The sequence below is a fragment of the Amia ocellicauda genome, chromosome 10 (assembly GCF_036373705.1).
Source record: "Amia ocellicauda isolate fAmiCal2 chromosome 10, fAmiCal2.hap1, whole genome shotgun sequence".
Classification (NCBI taxonomy): domain Eukaryota; kingdom Metazoa; phylum Chordata; class Actinopteri; order Amiiformes; family Amiidae; genus Amia; species Amia ocellicauda.
The window spans coordinates 17470538-17492087 of NC_089859.1; the positions used below are offsets into that span (position 1 = coordinate 17470538).

The following is a 21550-nucleotide window of genomic DNA, read 5'->3' on the forward strand; positions in this document are numbered from 1 at the left end:
GAATGCCTTGAAGCCCAATTTCCATTTGTGTCCCCGGGTGCGTGTGTCCCTGCTGATCTGGAAAAGCTCCTCTGGTTTGATGTGGTCGATGCCTTTCATGATTTTGAAGACTTGGATCAAGTCCCCACGTAGTCTCCTCTGTTCCAGGGTGAAAAGGTTCAGTTCCTCAGTCTCTCAGTAGGACTTTCCCTTCAGACCTGGAATAAGTCTGGTTGCTCTCCTCTGAACTGCCTCTAGAGCAGCGATATCTTTCTTGAAGTGTGGAGCCCAGAACTGTCCACAGTATCCAGATGAGCTCTAACTAGTGCATTGTACAGTCTGAACATTACTTCCTTTGTTTTAAATTCTATCTGAGCTCTTATGCAATATAAAATCAGTATAATATACAATAGGGGTAGCACAGTGGTGTGGTGGTTAGCTCTGCTACCTCACAGCTCTAGGCGTCCCGGGTTCAAGTCCCAGCTCAGGGACTGTCTGTGTGGAGTTTGCATGTTCTCACTGTGCCTGCATGGGTTTCCTCTGGGCACTCCCACTCTCCAAAGACATGGTTAATTGGCCACACTAAAATTGCCCTGTAGGTATGTATGTGTGTGTGTGTGTGAGTGTGTTGCCCTGCAATGTCCTGGTATCTCATCCTGGGTGTATTCCTGCATTATGCCCTATGCTTGCCAGGATCAGCTCCAGTTTCCCCACAACCCTCACCAGGATAAGCAGTTTCAAAGATGGATGGATGGGGTTGTGTTCACAACAACTCCACTCTTTATATGAAATCTCTTATGGAAAACAAACTATAAAATAAATGTTTTCTTTTTAAAAAGAAGGAAAAAATGTTCTATTTATCACAAAACATGGTACAAACATACAAAGTGAAATAGCTAAAACAAAGGCAATGTGGAAAATAAACATTCTAAGAGTTCATAATAATATAAAATATGTTTTATCAATAGGTGGGGTGGGCATCATTGACCTTATTAATTGACCATCCACTTTAGTACATACCCAGGACTTAATAGCTCATGGTAATAGGGTATATGCATATTGAATTATATCCCATCCATCCATCTTTGAAACCTCTTATCCTGGTGAGGGTCACGGGGCAGCCAGAGCCGATCCCGGCAGGCATAGGATCCAAGGCAGAAATACACGTAGGATGGGATGCCAGTTCATCGCTGGGGTGAACACAAACCAAAGTGAGTAATTAAATACATATAACAAATGAACAAAAGTAAACAAAATTAACTTATTTTCCAATAGGATCTGAAGGAAGTTTACATCCTCAATGGTCTATGACCTGGAAACAGTGGCCATTTGGGCCAATCAATTAATAACTGAGTCAATGATTCCATTATTACCACAGGCAGAAGGGAACCCAGAAGTTCCTGCACTGTGGCCTCCAGGACCCACAGGGAAACACACTGTGCTCAAGTGACAGGGCAGCGGAGTCCAGAACACTGTCCCAGGGTATTGCATACTGCAAGTTTTACACCAGCTGGCCAACCCTGGTCCTGGAGAGCCACAATGTCTTCTAGTTTTTGATCAAAACTGTTAACTACCTAATTGGCTCAATTATTGGGTTTAAATAGTCAACATGACATCAATGAGTGATGATTCTGAGAGACGTGTAAAACCTGCAGGATTGTAACTTTTCAGAAGCAGGGCTGGACACCACGGCTGCAGGCTCTTTAATTGTATCAGGTTTGGGGGCAATGCATATCTGTTTGTATTTGCTAGGTATTAATCAGGCTAAATCAATAAATCAATCTACATTTGTCAATCTATTATTAGCACTCTCCTGGCAATAATACATTGCTTGTTTGTTTAAATTAGGATTAAGAAGTAGACTTGCTGTCCTTTGGGGAGTCACACCAAACGATGACAAACTGGGCATGTGCATAGCAAACTACTACCCATTTATTTTAGGGGGGTCAACAGAGTGTATATCAGCTACACAAATCCAAATGAGCAAGGAGGGGCTCAAGGGCTTCCTCTTGTTTGTGACCTTTCTAATGTTCTTGTGTTGATGTGACTCTATGTCTTTCTCTCTCTCTCCCTCTGCAGTCTTGGGTAATCTGCCTCAGGAGAGTGGCCAGACGCATCTCCTTGTCATCCTTGGCTGCCTAAAATCCTCCAGTGTGCTGTGGAACAGAGCAGGAGCAGTGTGACCCCAGTAAAGGCAGGACAGGAGGGACAAGTATAAGCCTCTTATATCTGGAAGTACATTTGTTCCAAAGGGCATTTAGAACGGGTGTGTGGGAGAGATAAGCTGAGGGATTGATGGGAAGATTTTTATATTCTTTTCTCTCTCTTTTTTGCCAGCTCTAAGATCAAGACAGCTAAGCCCGCTGACCTTTGACCTCACAACCAATCCCTTCTATTCACTTCCTTTATTTTTTCTCCAATCCCATTCGGCAAGGGAGGGGGCAGGGTGATGACTCCTGGCCTGCAGTTGTGAATTAAAGACAGTAGCACTGTTGGCCAGCTCTGTGTATGTATGACGACCGAGTTACACATCAACAATGCCGGGCAATATTGTGGCACCTCTGGGGAGTGTGTGAATGTGTGCGTGTGGTGTTTGGGGGGGAGGCTAGTGATTTGCAGGGGATAAGGAAAGTCAGTCCTGTCCTCCTGAGGTAAGTTGGCAACTATCAGAGCAAATGCTTATGTACTTATGTACATAATTTGAAACAGTTCTGATATTGCAAATTCTGTTTAAAAATAAACCTAATATTTTACAGTTAAATTCATACACACGGGTCTGCCTTAACTCTACAAGCTTATGCAACTCTAAGCACCCTGCACTGCCCCCAGCCCCCTCCTAACCGTGTTTCCTTATGGAATTATGTTCTTAGCAGTAATACACACTGCCACCTTATCTTGGGACAATACTGTGGATCGTCCCTGGATACTGAATAACAGTCTGCCCCCCTCTGTAGTAGAGCTGCACCACTCTAATCCCCAAGGGCCACATGTCTGCTTGTTTGTGTCCTATCTCAGCCACTTCCTCACTTAATTGAGTTATTTAAATGTTTAATTGATCCACTTTAACCCTTTCAGCAGGTCTGGTGATAAGCCTCTGAAGACGCACGTAGGACTTCTCTGCAGGACTTCCACCCTCCTGGACTGGAGCTGTGTTTCACTGCTGTGTATCAGGCCTCTCCTCCTGGGGCAGTGCTCTGTTTAAAGACCACAATGCGGTCCCTGCTGTCTGAATACATACACATACTGTTACAGATATAAATATTTACACCCATTGTCATTTGAAACAATGTAATTTGGTGATTCACTGAGTAGAAATGATCATTGCTCAGGAAACCAGACTTTTGTTTTTCAGAAAATTTTAAAGATTCTAGCTGTTTGAGGTGAAGACGGTTTAAGACGGTTTAAGACAGGGTGTGTGTAAACGCAGCCACGGCCGCTCCACAGAAATCAATGACAAATCAGTACAGTTTAACAAGCAGTAATTATTAAACTAAATGAATTACAGAATAAAATTGTTCCAAATTAAGGGTTTGAAATAATACTTCTGATAACAACCATTACACATACACCGATCAGCCATAACATTATGATCACTGACAGGTGAAGTGAATAACACTGATAATCTCGTTATCATGGCACCTGTCAGTGGGTGGGATTTATTAGGCAGCAAGTGAACATTTTGTCCTCAAAGTTGATGTGTTAGAAGCAGGAAAAATGGGCAGCGTAAGGATCTGAGCGACTTTGACAAGGGCCAAATTGTGATGGCTAGATGACTGGGTCAGAGCATCTCCAAAACTGCAGCTCTTGTGGGGTGTTCCTGGTCTGCAGTGGTCAGTACCTATCAAAAGTGGTCCAAGGAAGGAAAAGCGGTGAACCGGCGACAGGGTCATGGGCAGCCAAAGTTCATTGATGCACGCGGGGAGCGAAGGCTGGCCTGTGTGGTCCGATCCAACAGACAAGCTACTGTAGCTCAAATTGCTGGAAAAGTTAATGCTGGTTCTGATAGAAAGGTGTCAGAACACACAGTGCATCGCAGTTTGTTGCGTATGGGGCTGCGTAGCCGCAGACCAGTCAGGGTGCCCATGCTGACCCCTGTCCACTGCCGAAAGCGCCTACAATGGGCACGTGAGCATCAGAACTGGACCACGGAGCAATGGAAGGAGGTGGCCTGGTCTGATGAATCACGAGTTCAAGGTGTTGACTTGGCCTCCAAATTCCCCAGATCTCAATCCAATCGAGCATCTGTGGGATGTGCTGGCCAAACAAGTCCGATCCATGGAGGCCCCACCTCGCAACTTACAGGACTTAAAGGATCTGCTGGTAACGTCTTGGTGCCAGATACCACAGCACACCTTCAGAGGTCTAGTGGAGTCCATGCCTCGATGGGTCAGGGCTGTTTTGGCGGCAAAAGTGGGACCTACACAATATTAGGCAGGTGGTCATAATGTTATGGCTGATCATGAACTTTGAGCAGTAGGTCTAGAAAGTGAGAGAGGAAGCAGGTTTGGGAAGCGGGGTGAGGGGTGGGAGGTGTAGGGGATTTTGTTGTTGTTGTCAAGTATGGTTGGATGCACGGTCCCACCGCATTCACAACAGGAAATGAAAGACAGAAGGCTGTGAGTTATCCATTTTTTTTAATGATCTTTTGTTCACAGAGTCTTGCTGAACAAGGCAGCAGTCTGATACGCAGTAGGAAGACGCCTTCCTGCTGGTACAGACAAAGGTGTCAGCCTGCAGGCACAGTGGGGGGGTGGGTAAGTGTGTGTGTGTATGTGTGTGTTTGTGTGTGGGGGGTGAAGGGCCAGGAGGCCAGTGTCACAATGTCCCTGGATCCACCTTCTCCTCTGATACAGAGGAATAGCCCTGAATCATGGGCAGGGCTGTGCTGGGCTCAGCCTGCCCTGGTGAGAAGTCCCAGTTGTCTTCCACTTCGTGAGGTAAGCTGGATAGCAGCTCCTGCAGGGTGGAGGGAGAGGAGGAGGTGAGAGCACAGCTAAAAAACGGGAAGTAAAAATAGCATTTCAGCTACAACCAGCCTCCAAATCACACCGGCTACAACAGAATCAGGCTCCTGGTCGAACAGCAGTGTGACCCAGGCCGGGATTCATTAGGCACAGCCAAGTCACAGGCGCTGGGTGATTCCTGATGGTCTGTTATTTCCAGTCTGTTTGCACTGGACAGGAATGTTTTAACCTTGTTTAAGCCTTTCAAAGTCAATTCCATGTGTTTGTATCCTGTATAATTTTCTCTTTCAGGCCTCTCTCCTTCATCTCAACCACCAAGCTAGGTTTGAATTTCTGCCCTCCAATAAGGAAACGTCCCAGTATAGATACAAAGACACACACACAGCTTTTGAGACACTGGTGTAAGAATCCCTCCAGGCCAGTGAGGTGATTCTGGTTCATTCTGTAACATTCAGAGCAATTTTTCTCTTCAGTAAGCACGGTAGAAAAGATTTTTCATAGAAGGCATTCCCTACCTCCCTCTCTTTCTCTTATCATCTCACTCTCCACCATTTCTCTATCACTCTGTTGCTTCTGCTATTTCATTGTTTCTCCCCCCATTTCCCTCTCTTACTCTTTTATACTGTCTATTTTTTGTCTCTCTATCATTCCTCCTTATCACCTCTCTCCTCCTTTCTCCTCCTCTGTACTGCTCTCTCACCTGCTGCTTCTCTGTGTTGTTGGTCTTCACAGCTGCGAGCAGGTTTCTGGTGAAGGTCTGCAGTTTATAGTATTTTTGTTTTTGGTTTTCTAGCTCGCTCTCCAGGTATCTGACTTCCTCGTTCTGAAAGACGAAAATAAAACCAAACAAAAACAAATACCACACGAGTGAACGGACATATTAATTTAATCTACTTATCTATCACAAAACCCATGCATACATATTTATATGTATAATATACATATATGTATAATGATCATAATAAAAAAAAATGATAACAACAACAAGAATAACCATTTTTTTCATGGTTGTTTTAGGTAGTTTGCACAGGTTGTGGATGATGCACACTTTCTGGTTCATGTGCTGCCTGAGAAATGCTCCAGAAGCTGACTGTGCTAGGGCCTGTTTCACACTGCCCCCGTTACCCCTGGAGGCAGTAAGTCGCAACACAAATAACAAATCTGACATCAAAAGACAAGCATACAAACTGAAGATTGACAAGAAGCCAGCAGGCACAGGAATTGACCTTATGCCAGTGCTATTCACAATCCACTCTGAATGCTAAACCTTGGCTACACTGGCAGTCCTGCTTACACTGCCGTCACGAGGCCTTCAGCAGGAGCTCTCTCTGCATGGGGCCAGATGCACACGCAGATCTCTGTGCTCCGAGCAGGCTGATGCTCTGTGGATACCTCCACTGTGACACACATGCATGTGCACATACACGTATACACTGGAGTGTAGATTGCGTGGGGGGGACGCTGTCAATATTGGCAGGGACACATCCCCTATGGCTATGGTGCTGGGTATACATTATTGGGGGGGACGTAACACACTCTCAACACTGGGGGAGTACTTTCTAAAAACAGGGGGGCGTGGCTGGAGATCCTGATCCAGACTTAAGTGACAGAGGGTCATTTGATTTGTACCTTGTACTCCAGAAATGATTGCATCTGCTCCACGTCCGAGCCACTGGCGTCATCCTCATCTTCGTCTTCATCTTCCTCGTCATCTATTATTTCTATTTTCTGTTTAAAATAAGTGAATAAATAAACAAATAAAAACATTTTTTTTTAATTAACCGGTATGAATCAAAGGAGTAGGTGGATCTGTAATGAAGCTATTACAGCACAGACACATAGCAGAGTTCTGCCCAGCATCTGCAGCGGACGAGCCAGGGCGAGACTGTAGAGTTTATAGAGTGTATATAAGTATATTTGTATAACAGGAGGAGGAGGAGGAGGAGGGATGAAGGTCCTACCACGTTGTCGGTCAGGGCAGTGCAGCTCATCTCCACGTCGCCATCACCGTCCTCGCCTTCCTCCTGCTGGCACGTGTCGCTCGTCCCGTCTGGAGGAACACAGAGACAGCTGGTCAGTCACACAGGGGCGTCACACCCCCACTGCACTGCTCTACGAGATGCTCCACGTTTTAATGTAAACTGATATCAGCCCCCCCCCACTGGAGCGCTAGGTATGTCTAACCTCAACTTTTTCTTAATTTTAATTGTTTAACCTTACAATCTCCTTATTCTTAGGTACTCTGTCATACAGACGATACACAGGTGTTGCTAAAATCACGTGAAAACAGATTCATTTTCTAGGTAATGGGCTGGAAATCTCGTCAGGAGAAAAAAAAAAATTGGCAGGAGCAGGAGGTGCGAGCCCTTTGGGGATGCAGGGGGATTATGGTGGGATTTGCACAGGCCAGGCTATGTTTTGGTGATGCTGGTTCTGATACAGGGTCCAGGCTACAGGACGATCAGTGGCCCAGTCAGAGAGAGAGGGGAGATGACTGTGCGAGGCTGAGCAGTGACCGAGGCCTGTGGGACATAGATCATCAGCTGCCCCCCCCCGCCACGTTGTTACTGGAGCTGCAGACACACTCCCCCCACCCCCCAGTAGAACCATTTCAACATCATTTCTATCCCTGTAACTCTTCTCTCTCTCCCTGTAACTGTCCGTCTCTCCTTTCCTCTCCCTCTCTCACCATCTCTTCTTTCCTCTCTCTCTCCCCCTCCCCTGGGCAGTCCAAGCACAGTTCCATCTATTTTTAACATTGTTAAAGGACTGGGCAGATATTTTTAAAAACCGGCATCAAAATAGCTTGAGGTAACACACGTATCGCACGTGGTCAGGCGAGGTGTGCAGGAGCAGCTATGACATCACTCACAGCACATCTGTTTTTTTATCTGGTCTGGGGGATTATTAATTAGCCAAATGAAAGCAGAGTAGCAAACTCAATGCCAACTGCTCCCTGCAGTACAGATCTGTGATAAACTCACAGCATTGTTCCTCTGAGGTTTCAAAGACTTAATTAATCTGAAACAATCCCCTGCACTGCAATGCTGAGCTGAAACATCTCTGTTTGGCGCACAGTGTTTGCTCACACAGCTCTGTGCTCAGTGTTTATGGGCTTAATTTTTTCCTTAAAAAAGCGCTCCAAGTCAGCTGCACCTTCCACAGCAGGCTGGGGGAAACTGGCAGAGCTGCGGGAGGCTAGGCAGAGACAGGCTGAGCCGAGCTTCTTTCTCCAGATCCCCCCTGAATGCTTGCTTGAGCTTCAGGGTGTGGCACAAAAGAACTTCACACATTTTCCCACAACAGGGAAAATGCCTCTATACATGTTATTAAAGCATATACTTAAACACTACTGTGTCCACTAACATACCTGCTTTTATACTAGTATTTAAGCAGCCAACTTAAAAAAAAACAAAAAAAACTATGTATGAAAATATTTTGAAGCTATGGTCCCCACTTAGTAATATAGATATGAGTATGTGTGCATTGATGTGTGTCTGTGTGTGAGTGTATATATTTGTAAGTTTGTCTATGTGAGGTGTCTTGTTCAGGTGTCTGTATGTGTGTGTTTGTTATGTGTGTGTATTTAGGTATCTGTATTTATTAGTGTGTGTGTCTGTGTGAGGTGTGGCAGTGTGGTGCAGTGTGGTATAGTGTGGTGTGGTGTTGTTGGCAGTGTGGTGTGGGCTCACCCTCAGACAGACAGATGGACACTTCGTCGTTGCGGTCGCTGTCCTCAGTCGGCTCCGAGGTCTTGCACGTGTCACCCCCAGGGGTCAGCGCCTCTGGTGACCCCGGCTCCGGTTGGTTAGTAAAGTCTGCCGGCCCACCTTTCGGGGGTGGGATCTCAATGCCCATGAGGCGGTACTTCCTTCGACGATTGCCAATCCAGGTCTGCAGTAAGATGGAGGAGGAGGAGAAGAAACCGTGTAAACAGTAGTTTACATTGTGCTACATTTTTCCTACTTTGTTCAGATACTCCAGCTCATTTTAACCACGACATAATGACAAAAGTATGAGATATTGTTATGAGGTTCACAAATCCGATTATGTTAAACTGTGCAGTTCAGCGGGGCATCTGGTTTAATTTAAATCACCTTATTGATTATTCTGTAGCTCAGAGGAAGATGTCCATTATACATTATACAGCTGATTAGAGCAGCAGCCTGCTCCTGGGGCTCAGACACAGGCAGTGTACCTTACCTACTGAGAGATGTGATTACAGCAGCCGAACTTCAGGCACAAGCAAATTAAATTAATAAATAAAGATACATCATCAGAATGACCTGTTCTTGTGAAACAAGCAGAACTGGAGTTGCGGACCTCCAGCTATGTGAGGGAGTATGAAGGAAGTACCAAATCTCAGCTTTGGACCCCGACTGCACAAAACACACACACACACACACACACACACACACACACACAGACTCACACTTGTTCACACTCACATGAGGCATAAGCTTTTCAGCAAATAAACCTTACAAGTAACATCAGGGTTCAGGGTGCTACTCTAATTGTGCTATATGCCTGGGGTGGGAACTCTGCCTGGCAAAATCCTTTGGTGGCTAACCTCTGTCTCCTGCATGCACATGCTGCTGCTGTAAGTGAAAAGTGTGAACCAGCAGTGCCGCCATTCCCACACTAGGGGGAGTCTGTGATAAGTGTGCATGATGCATGGTGCTGGATTCTGTGCAGCTGCTCTGTCTCTGTATTGAGAGAGCAGTACTGTGGGCTGCTGCTTCATTCAACAGCTCCACCTCAATGATCAGTGCCCACTGCCCCTCACAAACCGGACGCCAGCCGTGGCCTGCAAGGGACAGATCCGCACGGCTCAGTCTGTCCATCTGTTTCTGGATTTACTGCCCAGCTTGTCGTTACAGTCAATAAGCAAGCGGGCCAGTCCAGTCAGTGCATTTGTTCAGTGATAGAAAGTCAGCAATTGTGAAACATTAAAATCAAATAAAACAATAATAAAACAAGCTAAGATTTTGGCTAAGCATCTGGTTAAATCTACACTCACTCGCCAGGTTCCCCCTAGTATTTGATTCATAACTTAAAGAACAAACCAAGAAAAAAAACATTCTGCACAACCCCAGCCATATTAAAATGAGCAGCCTCAACCTCGTTTCCCCTTCTTTCCTTCCTTCCATTAAAAATGAATGAGGTCAGCTTATGTAATGCTCTAACCCCCCCCGCCCCTTCCTCCTCCAGTCCTGCAGTCTCATTCCCTGACAGCCTCTCCCCCTGTGAGAATCCCATTCTCTCCTCTGTGTCCCAGATCAATACAGCATTGACCCCCAACTCTATTTATATACAGGGTGATACAGAAAGCCTCTGCCGTCCTGGTTCCTTGTTATGCAGCAGCATTGCATCTATTTCAGGCCTACCCCCCCCTTCTCCCTCCTCCTAGCTGGAGAAGCTAGTTCTGTCTCTCTGGATTTTCAAAGGTTTGTTTATTTAATAATTTATTAATCAAAGCACAGTGCACAAAATAAGCAAACAAACAATAAAAAACTCCAACCAATTAGACATTCTCCTCTCCCTTCTCAGATCTTCTTGCCTCTACAATTTCATCTTCCTCTTCCCTCTCTTTTCTCTTCTCTCTCCTGCTCTGTACTTTCCTCTCTTCTTGGCTCTACAGTGTCACCCTCTTCCCAACTTTTCTCTTCACCCGTTTCCTACTCTTCACCTCTTCTCTCTCCTCTGCTCTCCTGTTTATCATCTCTTCTCCTCTTCTCTGTCCTTTCCTGTTTCCCCCTCCTCTCTGCCCTCTCTCCTCTCCTCTACCTCTCCCCTTTGTGTACCTTGATTATCTCACAGTCCACATTGAGCTCAGCAGCCACAGCTGTGATCTTCTCCCTGCAGACAGAGCCCAGACTGGTCATGCCATTATCCCAGAACTTCTTCAGTGTAGCCAGGTCTCTGTCGCTGAACTGCGTCCGGTCCTGCAACTGCAGAGAAGCAACAACAGGTACATTAATAAATAAACAATAATAAATATAAAAGCAACACTAGGTTTACAGCTATATTGTGGATTCAGAGTCACTGACTAAACTGTACACAGTAATTATTTGCAGTTTAATTTTAGCCTTTGGATTGTGCACTGTGTATAAATATCCCTGTGGACAGGGCAGCAGCCTGGCAGGGGTGCCTGCAGCACAGCAACAATAGAACTTGCCTGGGACTGCAGACTTCTGTCTGTCTGTCCATCTGGCAGAGTACTTGGGCACAGTGCCATAGTCTACAGAGACATTGTGTGTCATACTCCACCACACAGCCAGCCCCCACATGCCAGAGAGATATTCCTGGCATGGTGGGAGTCTGAGGCTGGTGCTGTTGAATCAGAGAAGAGCACACATGACCTTTTCATAGACTTCATCTCGGGATCAAAGCTGCAAAGTACACACTGAGACCCCCCCACACACACACAGCTCTCTCCCTGACACCCCCCCGTGTGCACACACACAGCTCTCCACCCAACCCCCCAGGAAAAATACATAGTTCCCCCCACCCATGTCTCCATGCCTCAGCAGGGCCAATATCAAAGCCCCTATGTCCCCCCCGGGGAGCTGTGGCTTGCCTCACACACAGTCCTGTGTTCCTGCTTCACAGGAACAAGCTGTAAATCAATGGCACTGCTGCTCCACAGTCAGGGGAGGACAGCACACCATTTATCATGGCCGGTGTGGCGCTGACTGCTTCATTCTCCCAGCTGCGCACTCTACCCTACGAGGAAACAGCTCTCTCTGACTGACTCAGTCCACCTGACCCTGTCCTCATGTCCCTGGGGTTCAGGTCCAGAGTGGGCAGAGAACAGCAGCTTACTCATCCTGTACTGTGCTACAATGACATTATGGACATTTTCTGTGTTGATCAGTGGCAAAAACTCCTGATTAAATCCAATCTGATTTCATGTTGTAACACAACACACAGTCCAAGGTGGGTGAATACTTTTGAGAGCTACTGTACACTGTACCAAGTTGTGTTGAGCTGTGCTGTGCTCTACTGTGCTGAGCTGTGCTACGCCGTACTGTGCTGAGCTCTGCTGTTCTCTACTGCTCTGTGCTAAGGTGAGTTGAGCTGTGCTGTGCTACGCTGTACTGTGCTGAGCTGTGTTGTGCTGTGCTCTACTGACCTGTGCTACACTGTGCTGTACAATTTGCACTTTATTTTCTTTATCCGATTATTTAGGCATAGACTGCATTAGGCATGATGTGCTCTACGGTTGTTAAGCACCTTTTTCTTCAGTGCAACCATTGGCAACCGCACAACTCTGCACTTTGTTTCTGAATGAGAGTTGTGTCCCATAAAGGCATCTCTCAAATTAATTAATAGCTAAATAAATAAATAAATACATACAATACATACATAAATGTGTTTTTCATCCCTGTCCCTTGTGGCTGCATTATGGGAAGGTTCGGAAAAGAAACAAGACCGAGTAATTGAAGTGTGCTCCCAGTGTTCATTAAACCCTGTTCAGCTTCATTAACACCAGGCTGTCAATTAAGCCCAGAATCACTTCAAACGCTCATGCAACTTTCACCCCCCCTCCAGGACACCTGAGCAGGGATGGGGGATGGAGTGTAGATAGTATTCTGAATATTGACAGCACTGGTGAAATTAATCAGATCCTGCTATGCACAGCAAAAGCACCTGATTAATTTATAAGAAAGTCTTCATGCTTACTGTTTCCACTGCACCCCCAAAAACCTCTTTATCTCAGTACTGTCCTGGCTGCAACACCATGGTCATTAAGATATGGTCACTCACATGGTGACTGGAGGCTTATCTGTGGCATTACAACCAGGGATGTTTAGCCCGGGGGCAGGCAGTCCTGGCTCTTCCAACATCCAGCCCATTACAGGACTGTAGGCCAATTGGGACTTTAATTCCTTAATTGGCTTTTCATTACTTAATTGACCCTTAGTTACTTAACAGACATGGTGCATTTGGATCCCCAGCCAGCTTGCAAGCAGAGACTTCATATACAGGGCATGCAATGTTAAACTACACACCACAAACTTTAACCAATACTGAAAGGCTGCAGGAAGGGTAACCGGCAGTCCTGCTTCATGTTCACCTTTTTGCTTTGATTAGGTTTATTACAATTTCTCTATTAAATCACTCTAAAAACGTGGTCACCAAAATAATTCCTGGAAGCAGCTGGACTGCGCCAACCCAGTGCCGTGATGCCCAGGGTAAAACCTGACCCAGTTCTTTTATTTGCGAAAGGGAAAAGGCTTAATTGCAGTGCTTTCTTCTTAACGCATAATTCAGAGTCACAGCGCTTCTCCCGACACATCAAAAGAGATCAATCCAGTCAGGCGGCATTTCTCCAAGTTCACTCGATATGCAGTCTAGCCACATTTCATAGATTAATCTCATGTTTCAATCTATTTACATTTTAAGCATCACATCATGTCAATAGCAGCCTAATTTAAAATGCTTTCTGCGTGCATTCATTCACACAAGGCTCAGTGAATGGTCGCAGCCTCAGGGGTGGCTTTATACACCGATCAGCCATAACATTATGACCACCTGCCTAATATTGTGTAGGTCCCCCTTTTGCCACCAAAACAGCCCTGACCCGTCAAGGCATGGACTCCACTAGACCTCTGAAGGTGTGCTGTGGTATCTGGCACCAAGACGTCAGCAGCAGATCCTTTAAGTCCTGTAAGTTGCGAGGTGAGGCCTCCATGGATCGGACTTGTTTGGCCAGCACATCCCACAGATGCTCGATTGGATTGAGATCGGGGGAATTTGGAGGCCAAGTCAACACCTTGAACTCGTGATTCATCAGACCAGGCCACCTCCTTCCATTGCTCCGTGGTCCAGTTCTGATGCTCACGTGCCCATTGTAGGCGCTTTCGGCAGTGGACAGGGGTCAGCATGGGCACCCTGACTGGTCTGCGGCTACGCAGCCCCATACGCAACAAACTGCGATGCACTGTGTGTTCTGACACCTTTCTATCAGAACCAGCATTAACTTTTTCAGCAATTTGAGCTACAGTAGCTCGTCTGTTGGATCGGACCACACGGGCCAGCCTTCGCTCCCCACGTGCATCAATCAGCCTTGGCCGCCCATGACCCTGTCGCCTGTTCACTGCTTTTCCTTCCTTGGACCACTTTTGATAGGTACTGACCACTGCAGACCGGGAACACCCCACAAGAGCTGCAGTTTTGGAGATGCTCTGACCCAGTTGTCTAGCCATCACAATCTGGCCCTTGTCAAAGTCGCTCAGATCCTTATGCTTGCCCATTTTTCCTGCTTCTAACACATCAACTTTGAGGACAAAATGTTCACTTGCTGCCTAATATATCCCACCCACTGACAGGTGCCATGATAACGAGATTATCAGTGTTATTCACTTCACCTGTCAGTGGTCATAATGTTATGGATGATCGGTGTAGTTACCAACAGGTGTGTCCAGTGTAGCTGCTTTAATTTAACAAACTGTCTTGTTGAAGGAGAGCAGTGTGGGGAGAATACATTTTAATAATAATAATAATAATAATAATAATAATAATAATAATAATAGCAAATGTGAAATAAAGTGAGTGTATATGAGAACGTGGTTGGAAATCATTGCTCAGCAGCGGCTCCAACCACTGTAAACCCCTACTGCTAATTGGCTATGGAAATTATCATTGACTGTTGATTGACAATTCATTATTATTATTTATTTCTTAGCAGACGCCCTTATCCAGGTGTCACAATTCACTCTGGGAGGAATGATGATGAAGGAACATAATATTAATAATAATAAATAACAATACTAAAGATCCTGCAAGAGAAAAAGACTCTGTCCATTATCACATGCAGACTAATAATAATGAATATTATTTTAGGATGATAATTTTGATACATTGCTAGGGTGCCACTCTTTGACACTCTAAATGCACATGTCCTAAGAGGGGGGTGCACAGTGGATGAGTGTGTGACTCTGCTGAACGATATGCTGACACTTACCGTCCTCTTCCGGGAGTTGCTGGTGATCCAGGGGACACTCAGATTTCCCGACACCTGCAAACACAGCACAGAGGAGACAGTGTGAACCTGCATGGCACTTTGATGTATCACGGCGGCACAGGGGTAGAGGAGCGGGGGGGCATAGCTCACGCCAGCCTGAAGACCCCCCACCTCAAAACCTACAAAGAAGCAGCTGCTCTAACCCTGCCCTTTTTTTGTAACACCAATAAAATGAGACCATCGGGACACATGAGCTCACTGCATTGAGTCACTAGTGCAGGAAGCCGTATCACTGCAGAATTGATTGCCTACACTCATGTATTCAAGGGGTATTGCAGCCCAGGTCCTGGTCTAGCCCCACAGGGCAGTAAGTTTAATAGCTCACTTTACATCACCAACCTGTGGAGACTGTGAACACATTATTTATTCTTCAGTTAAACAATTCACCATTGATTACATCTCCTAATCAGTCAGTTAGACACCTGGCACCAGGCAATGGCATTGTTTTCCAGCTCTGGATTGGGCATCACTGTACTGCCAGACACTGAGTCCTTACCGAAGCCCTGTTTATGATAATTTTAGACTTCACACCATCCTTAAGATCTGTTGTCCACCCAGCCGTGGCCCAGTGGAGGTCTGACCGCGTGAGGCCATGACTGGTCGGCCCGTGAGGAAGGTCTTCATAATTACTGAAAAAACAGATTCTCAAGGCAAGCAGTACACCGTTTGAAGGATAACACCTCAGACTACAATTTATCCCACCCGTGCTTCCTCTACTTAGCAGCAGCTGGGGACAATTCCTCAATTCCGGAACTGAAACTGAAGATGCGTCACAGTTCCAGATTTGGAACTGGGATTGGAACCGCACAACATGGACTTGCCCACAGCTCTGTGTGGTGAGGTGGCAAACAGGATGATGTCACACTGACCTGGAAGCTGCCGATGCTCTGTGGTGAACCATGGTTGGGGGCAGGGCTCTGCAGCTTGCCAGGGAATCCGCTGCGAGCCGCCATGCTGCTGAAGAAGGCGGGATGGCCAGAGGGGTAGGGGGAGGAGGTAGAGGGCACCTGGTAGGCCCTGCTACCGGGGTGCAGCACTGGTGAGGAGTCTGAGGACAGTGGGGAGGAGGTGGGGGCAGCGGTGTTTCCCACAGGTGCCCCCCCGCACCCACGGCCTGATCCCAGCCCCCCAGGACTGTCCCTCTGTCGTAACGCGCCGGGCTCAGAGCTGCTGCTGCCTGCCCTGCTACCTCCACTGCTGCCCCTTGCAGAACAGATCTGCATCTGAGCCCCCATGTTGGCCAGTTCCTCCTCACGGGCATACTCGTCGTCCGCGTCGCCTGTCTCCATGGCGATAGAGAAGCAACTCATGCTGTCTGGCAACTGTGTCCGGCTGTGCCCCCCCCCCTGCTTCCCCACCTGCCCCCCGCACAGATGCCCCTGCTTCCCCACTGGCTTCTGCTGCCCCTCCTCAGGTGCCAGCGTGAACACCTGCTGGATCCGGACCCCGGACTGGGGCTCTCGCGGCCGGGCCGGCAGGCTGGAGTGGGAGGTGGGGGGCGGTGGTTGCTGCTGAGACTCCCCAGGGAAGGGCCACTGCTGCTGCTGGTGCGGCTGTGGCTGAGGGGGGTACTGCCTGGCCCAGGTCCTGGGGGGCCCAGCCGGCTCTCCCGATGGGGGGAAGGACTTCTTGACATGGCAGTAAACTGGGCTGAGCTGTGTCGGTGTCTTTCTTGGGGGGGGCGCCGCCGCCTTGCTGTAAACGGGGGAGGTGGCGTTCCTCAGAGGAGTGTGAGTGGGTCCCTGCGCCACCTGCGTGTCTGCCTCTGTGCGCTGTGAGGGCTTGGGGGCGGTCTTGGCGAGCTCGGCACGGCTAGAGGACTGCGCCAGCGTGTACACCCCCGTCACAATCACATCGCTGCTGCTGTTGTTGTTGTTGTTGCTGCTGCCGCCACCGCCGCCGCCGCCACTGCTGCTGCAGGGGGAGCAGGAGGAAGAGGGGGAGCAGGAGGAGGAGGAGGAGGTGGGAGGCAGAAGGTGAGCGGACAGCACCCCTCGTGGGACGCTGGACACACCTCGCACTGCCACCATCTCTGCCCCCGCCCCCATGCCCCCGCCCCCCCCGCCCCCACCCACTAGGCTATGATTAGCCACTCCGTTCTGTTCGGTCTTGGATGTCAGCTTCCGACGCTTATTCCCTACCCACGTCTGCAGAGAGAAAACAGACAGTGTGGGAAGGGAGCTCAGTGTCAGGGCAGCAGTGTGCTCAGTGTCTTTCCCTGGCCACACTTAAGTCCACCTGGAGTGTGCTACATTGAATAGTCACAGTACTGCACAGTGTAGACCAGTGGTCTCCAACCCTGGTCCTGGAGATCCCCAATCCACTTTATCTTATAGGTCACCTTAAATCACCAATTTCTTAATACTGGGAACACATGGAAGATATTAATCAATTAAGCAAATCAACCAAGGAATTTCCTGACCCCAGGGGCTCCAATACTTTCTAAATAACTGAATTGACCAAATCACCTGCTAAATTGTTTCAAATTAAATAGTTTCAGGTTTATAAATTGGTGATAGACACAACACCTGCTGGATAGGGGGTTGGAGACCACTGGTGTAGACAGTCACAGTGTAGTATTGTACAAAGAGACAGTAATACATTTTTAGAGTGCAGTAATATATACAATGACAGTAGACAGTGTCAATGCCAGTGTAGTGAGCAACAAAACTCTATAGTGTGCTCAGTGTCTTACCCTGACCACACTGAAGTCCAGTTTGGCCTCCTGGGCACACTGCAGGATCAGCTGGAAGCAGCTCTTGCTCTGATTGGTCATGCCGTTGTCATAGTAACGCTGCAGGATGCGCTGCTGCTCGGCAGTGAAGACGGAGCGCAGGTTCATCTGCGGGGGGAGACAGGCCAGCGGTCAGTACTCCCCTCCCTCAGCGACGTGAGCCGGCCCTGCTCTACCACAGAAAATAGACTATTCAATTTCCACGGGGGGATTATTTCCCTGGAAGCCAGTGACCTTTGCATGTATAAGGACCCTAATATTCCCCTACCCTCTCCCAGCCTACACAACCCTCCACTCACCCCCACATCTGTCTTCCTATCCTGACCCCAAGCTGCAATCCAAGCAGAAACACCCATGGCTCAGCACCTCAATGCTCAATTTAAGCCCGAGCCCGAGTCCAAGATCTTTTAACTACTTTTAATGAAAAGATTGTTTTTAAAAATGATTTGAAAAATGAATTTTAATTGTTTTTAAAGAATTAGTTGATTTTAAATGCACTTGTTTTTTTGTGTTTTTTTGGTTGTTTTGTTTTCTTATTTTGTCAAATACATTGGCCGTTTGGTTTTTAATTTTAAATGCATCAGATTGTTTTGTTTTTGTTTTTTATTTTATGGTTTTATTTATTTTTTGATTTATCTGATGCATTTTCAGTTACTTTCAATGTATTTGACCTTTTTTTGTTGGTTTGGCAGTTTGCCTTTTATCACAAGTTTATTGTTTTACTGATGTAAGCACATGTTTATTTGAGTTAATGTATTTTGTTTAAGTTAATCACTTTTTTAAGTGATTTTAGAAGATTGATTTTAAACAATTTTTTTAATCATGAGTATTGAAAAAAATTGAATGTTTTTATTATTTTGAAATGTAAAATACTAAACCCAATAAAACAGTATTCACTGCTCAATTTAAAATCATCTGCACTGTTTAATACTGGCATTCAGAAATACACACACACACACATACACACTCACATGTTCTGGTACCTGTAATTGCTGTAACAGAGAGAATTAACCTGTTTCTCGTTGCTTTTAGGGTGGGTTCACAAAATATGTATTGAAAACGTGGTAATACAACAAGAAGGACAAACAACGACAGCCCTGTGCTTCAGTCAGAGGGTCCTTGGGGCTGCGATGGAGAGAATGGCCATGGGCAGTTAAAACACAGATAGGACTGAGCAGAGCACTAATACAGTGGAAAGCCATGCATCACAGAGTCCATCTGTCTGTCTGTCTGTCTCCCCAAAACAAGTTTTCCCTTGTGCGCCCATGCAGCTCCACACACAACTTGGAGATGGAAAAGCTACAATATTATCAATTTCAGTTGTATTATTATGTGTAAGTCGCGTTGTCTAGATCGTTAACATCAAATCGCCCTTAAGTAATTATTATTATTACTAGTATTATTATTATTCCACAGTACAAGTTACTATGGAAAAGTAAAGTATACAGTTTCTGGCCGTGGCCACACCTGCGTTATGTAAACTCTTCGCCACGTATATAAATATAGTATATAAGAGAACATTTCTGTAATTCTAATTGAAACAAACGGGGTGATGACTTTATTCCATTTTTCGATTAACGCAGTTTCAAGTGGCGATAAATCGCTGTTATTTATACTGAATAATTAGCACCAGCTAAAGTTAGCACAGCTGGAGTCAAGAAAAGTGACGTAAAGGCCTCGAGTTGTGCGCTGTGATCACAAGCCCGCCCCGCCCCGCATCGCCCCGCCCCGCACCGCATCGCCCCGCACCGCCCCGCACCGCATCGCCCCGCCCCGCATCGCCCCGCACCGCCCCGCACCGCACCGCCCCGCACCGCACCGCCCCGCATCGCCCCGCCCCGCACCGCATCGCCCCGCACCGCCCCGCACCGCACCGCACCGCCCCGCACCGCCCCGCACCGCCCCGCACCGCACCGCCCCGCCCCGCACCGCCCCGCACCGCCCCGCACCGCCCCGCTAATAGTGCGATCGGTGTGTTTTACCAGTTTAAATATATGTCAGCAATTTAGGGGATAATCTAAACTTATTTGTTTTAAGTTGTATGAAATCTAATATTATTATTATTATTATTAATATTAATAAAGAAACAACGAAATTCGATGTCTCCATCGGTTAATCAGAGGAATACCAAGCATATTATTAGCAGTACCACCATTATTATTTAGTAGTAGTAGTAGTGTCTGACACACTCGACGATGAACTTGTGTAAATCTATTACACTGTGCAGGTTACATACTGTAATAAACAAGTAGGCTATAACACGTCTTCCCTTATTGCCCCGAACGCAGTTTTCTAGGATGTTTGCAAATCCAAATGTTTAAAAAAATGTTATTTATTTTGGTGTTGTTGTTTTTCGATTGTCCTCTCCCTTAATAAAAATAAAACCAAATCAATGATTATTATTATTAATAATAATAATAATAAAAAAACTCCAATTACCCTACAATATGTAAATATAAATTGCATTTGCGTTTAATGACATAAAAAGAAAAAATAATAGCTGGTAATAACTGTTCACATGCTATTCTGCAGAGTATACAAAATAACAATATATACTTAAAAAAATAAGAATGCTTTTGAAGCGTCAACAAACTGCTACAAGTACAGCGCCCACTATTACCAGCACTACTAATACAAACTCGAAAGTGCCTTTTGGTGGGGTAATGAAAGGGTTACGTCATTCCTCCCCTTGGTCTAGCTAGCGCTTCAGTGCGCATGGCCGTTGTGTGCTATTGATTGCTTTACAAAGAGCCCTGCTGATGAAGAACAACACACATCCACCCAGTTCACGACAAGGGCAGAAACTGGTCGCCGGAATGGAAAAGCCTGTGCACAGGAAACCAGCGCGGTAACTTTCAGACTTATGGCTCCGGGTAATGTGCGGCGCATCACAGCTGCAGAGGCGAGCCGCCGCGCATAAAAACCGGGCGAGGTGCCGACACGAAAAACAGATTAGGAGGCCCTGGAGGCCATGCGCCTGAATACAACTAAACTTTTTTGTGTTTAAATGTCTTTTGCGGTTTCCCATTCCCAAGTTGGGCTACAGTTTCAGCCCGTGCTTTCCCCCGGGAGCAGCCCGAGCGCCTGACGAAAAGGTACGGAAAGCGAGGAGATAAATAATATGCTAGATACCTTTCTTTTTGGTGAGAAATCAAGCGAACGCTCGAATTCAGCAGATTTCTTCCCGACTCCCTGCGCCAGACAATGAAATCAAAACGTCCGATCATCAATTCTAATCATGATTGTGACGTGGCGGCAGACAGGAGCCAATGGCTGGCCAAGATCAAGGCAGTGACAGCCGCAGCCGGCCTGAAAACTGAGCTGCACTGGCCCGCCCACCATTGACTTTGTGGGGTAGAGAGAGAGAGAGGGAGAGAGGGAGAGAGAGAGAGAGAGAGTGGTTATGTTTGGAGCGGTGTGACTAGTCCTCTGGTTCGCTATTTGTGTTAGAAACCACAGACATGTATTTGAAACACATGTTTATTATCTGTTACAACAATACTAAAATAAAACCCAGCACAAATATACTTCCTCCATTTTAATGTAACTGGCAGCGCAAATTATCCCTTTTGTCTTGTGGCCGGTCAATGATTCACTCTCAGGGGGTGTGGAGATCAGTTTATTTAATATGTATTATTATTATTTAATGTAATTCGTTTTCTACAAAAAAACAAATGCAAGGTTAAATATTAAACAGTGGCATAATAAAACCATAGAATATACAAATATGTACATTTTTCTTGCAATCATTATGTATTTGACTGTTATCTTTATAACAAGGTGACCCTTTTTCAAAAGCATGGTTACAGTATAAACTGTAAGTTGCATAGTGCTAAAGTCACA

The 21550-nt window shown here is 46.5% G+C and overlaps 1 protein-coding gene across 2 annotated transcripts; it reads right to left on the reverse strand.

Moving 5' to 3' along the window:
- Positions 1 to 4594: 4594 nt before the first annotated feature.
- On the reverse strand, positions 4595 to 20971 carry hdx (highly divergent homeobox). Of its 2 annotated transcripts, none has more exons than XM_066715327.1 (10): positions 20840 to 20971; positions 17669 to 17815; positions 15843 to 17120; positions 14914 to 14967; positions 10748 to 10894; positions 8636 to 8837; positions 6905 to 6993; positions 6573 to 6671; positions 5644 to 5766; positions 4595 to 4935 (listed from the first exon to the last, which is right to left on the reverse strand). In XM_066715327.1, the coding sequence occupies exons 2-10, from the start codon at positions 17813 to 17815 to the stop codon at positions 4795 to 4797; spliced, it is 2280 nt and encodes a 759-aa protein (XP_066571424.1). In that variant the 5' UTR covers positions 20840 to 20971; the 3' UTR covers positions 4595 to 4794. The 2 variants fall into 2 exon arrangements, with proteins under 2 accessions (XP_066571424.1, XP_066571425.1); XM_066715328.1 differs by having other exon boundaries at positions 17669 to 17879.
- Positions 20972 to 21550: the final 579 nt, after the last annotated feature.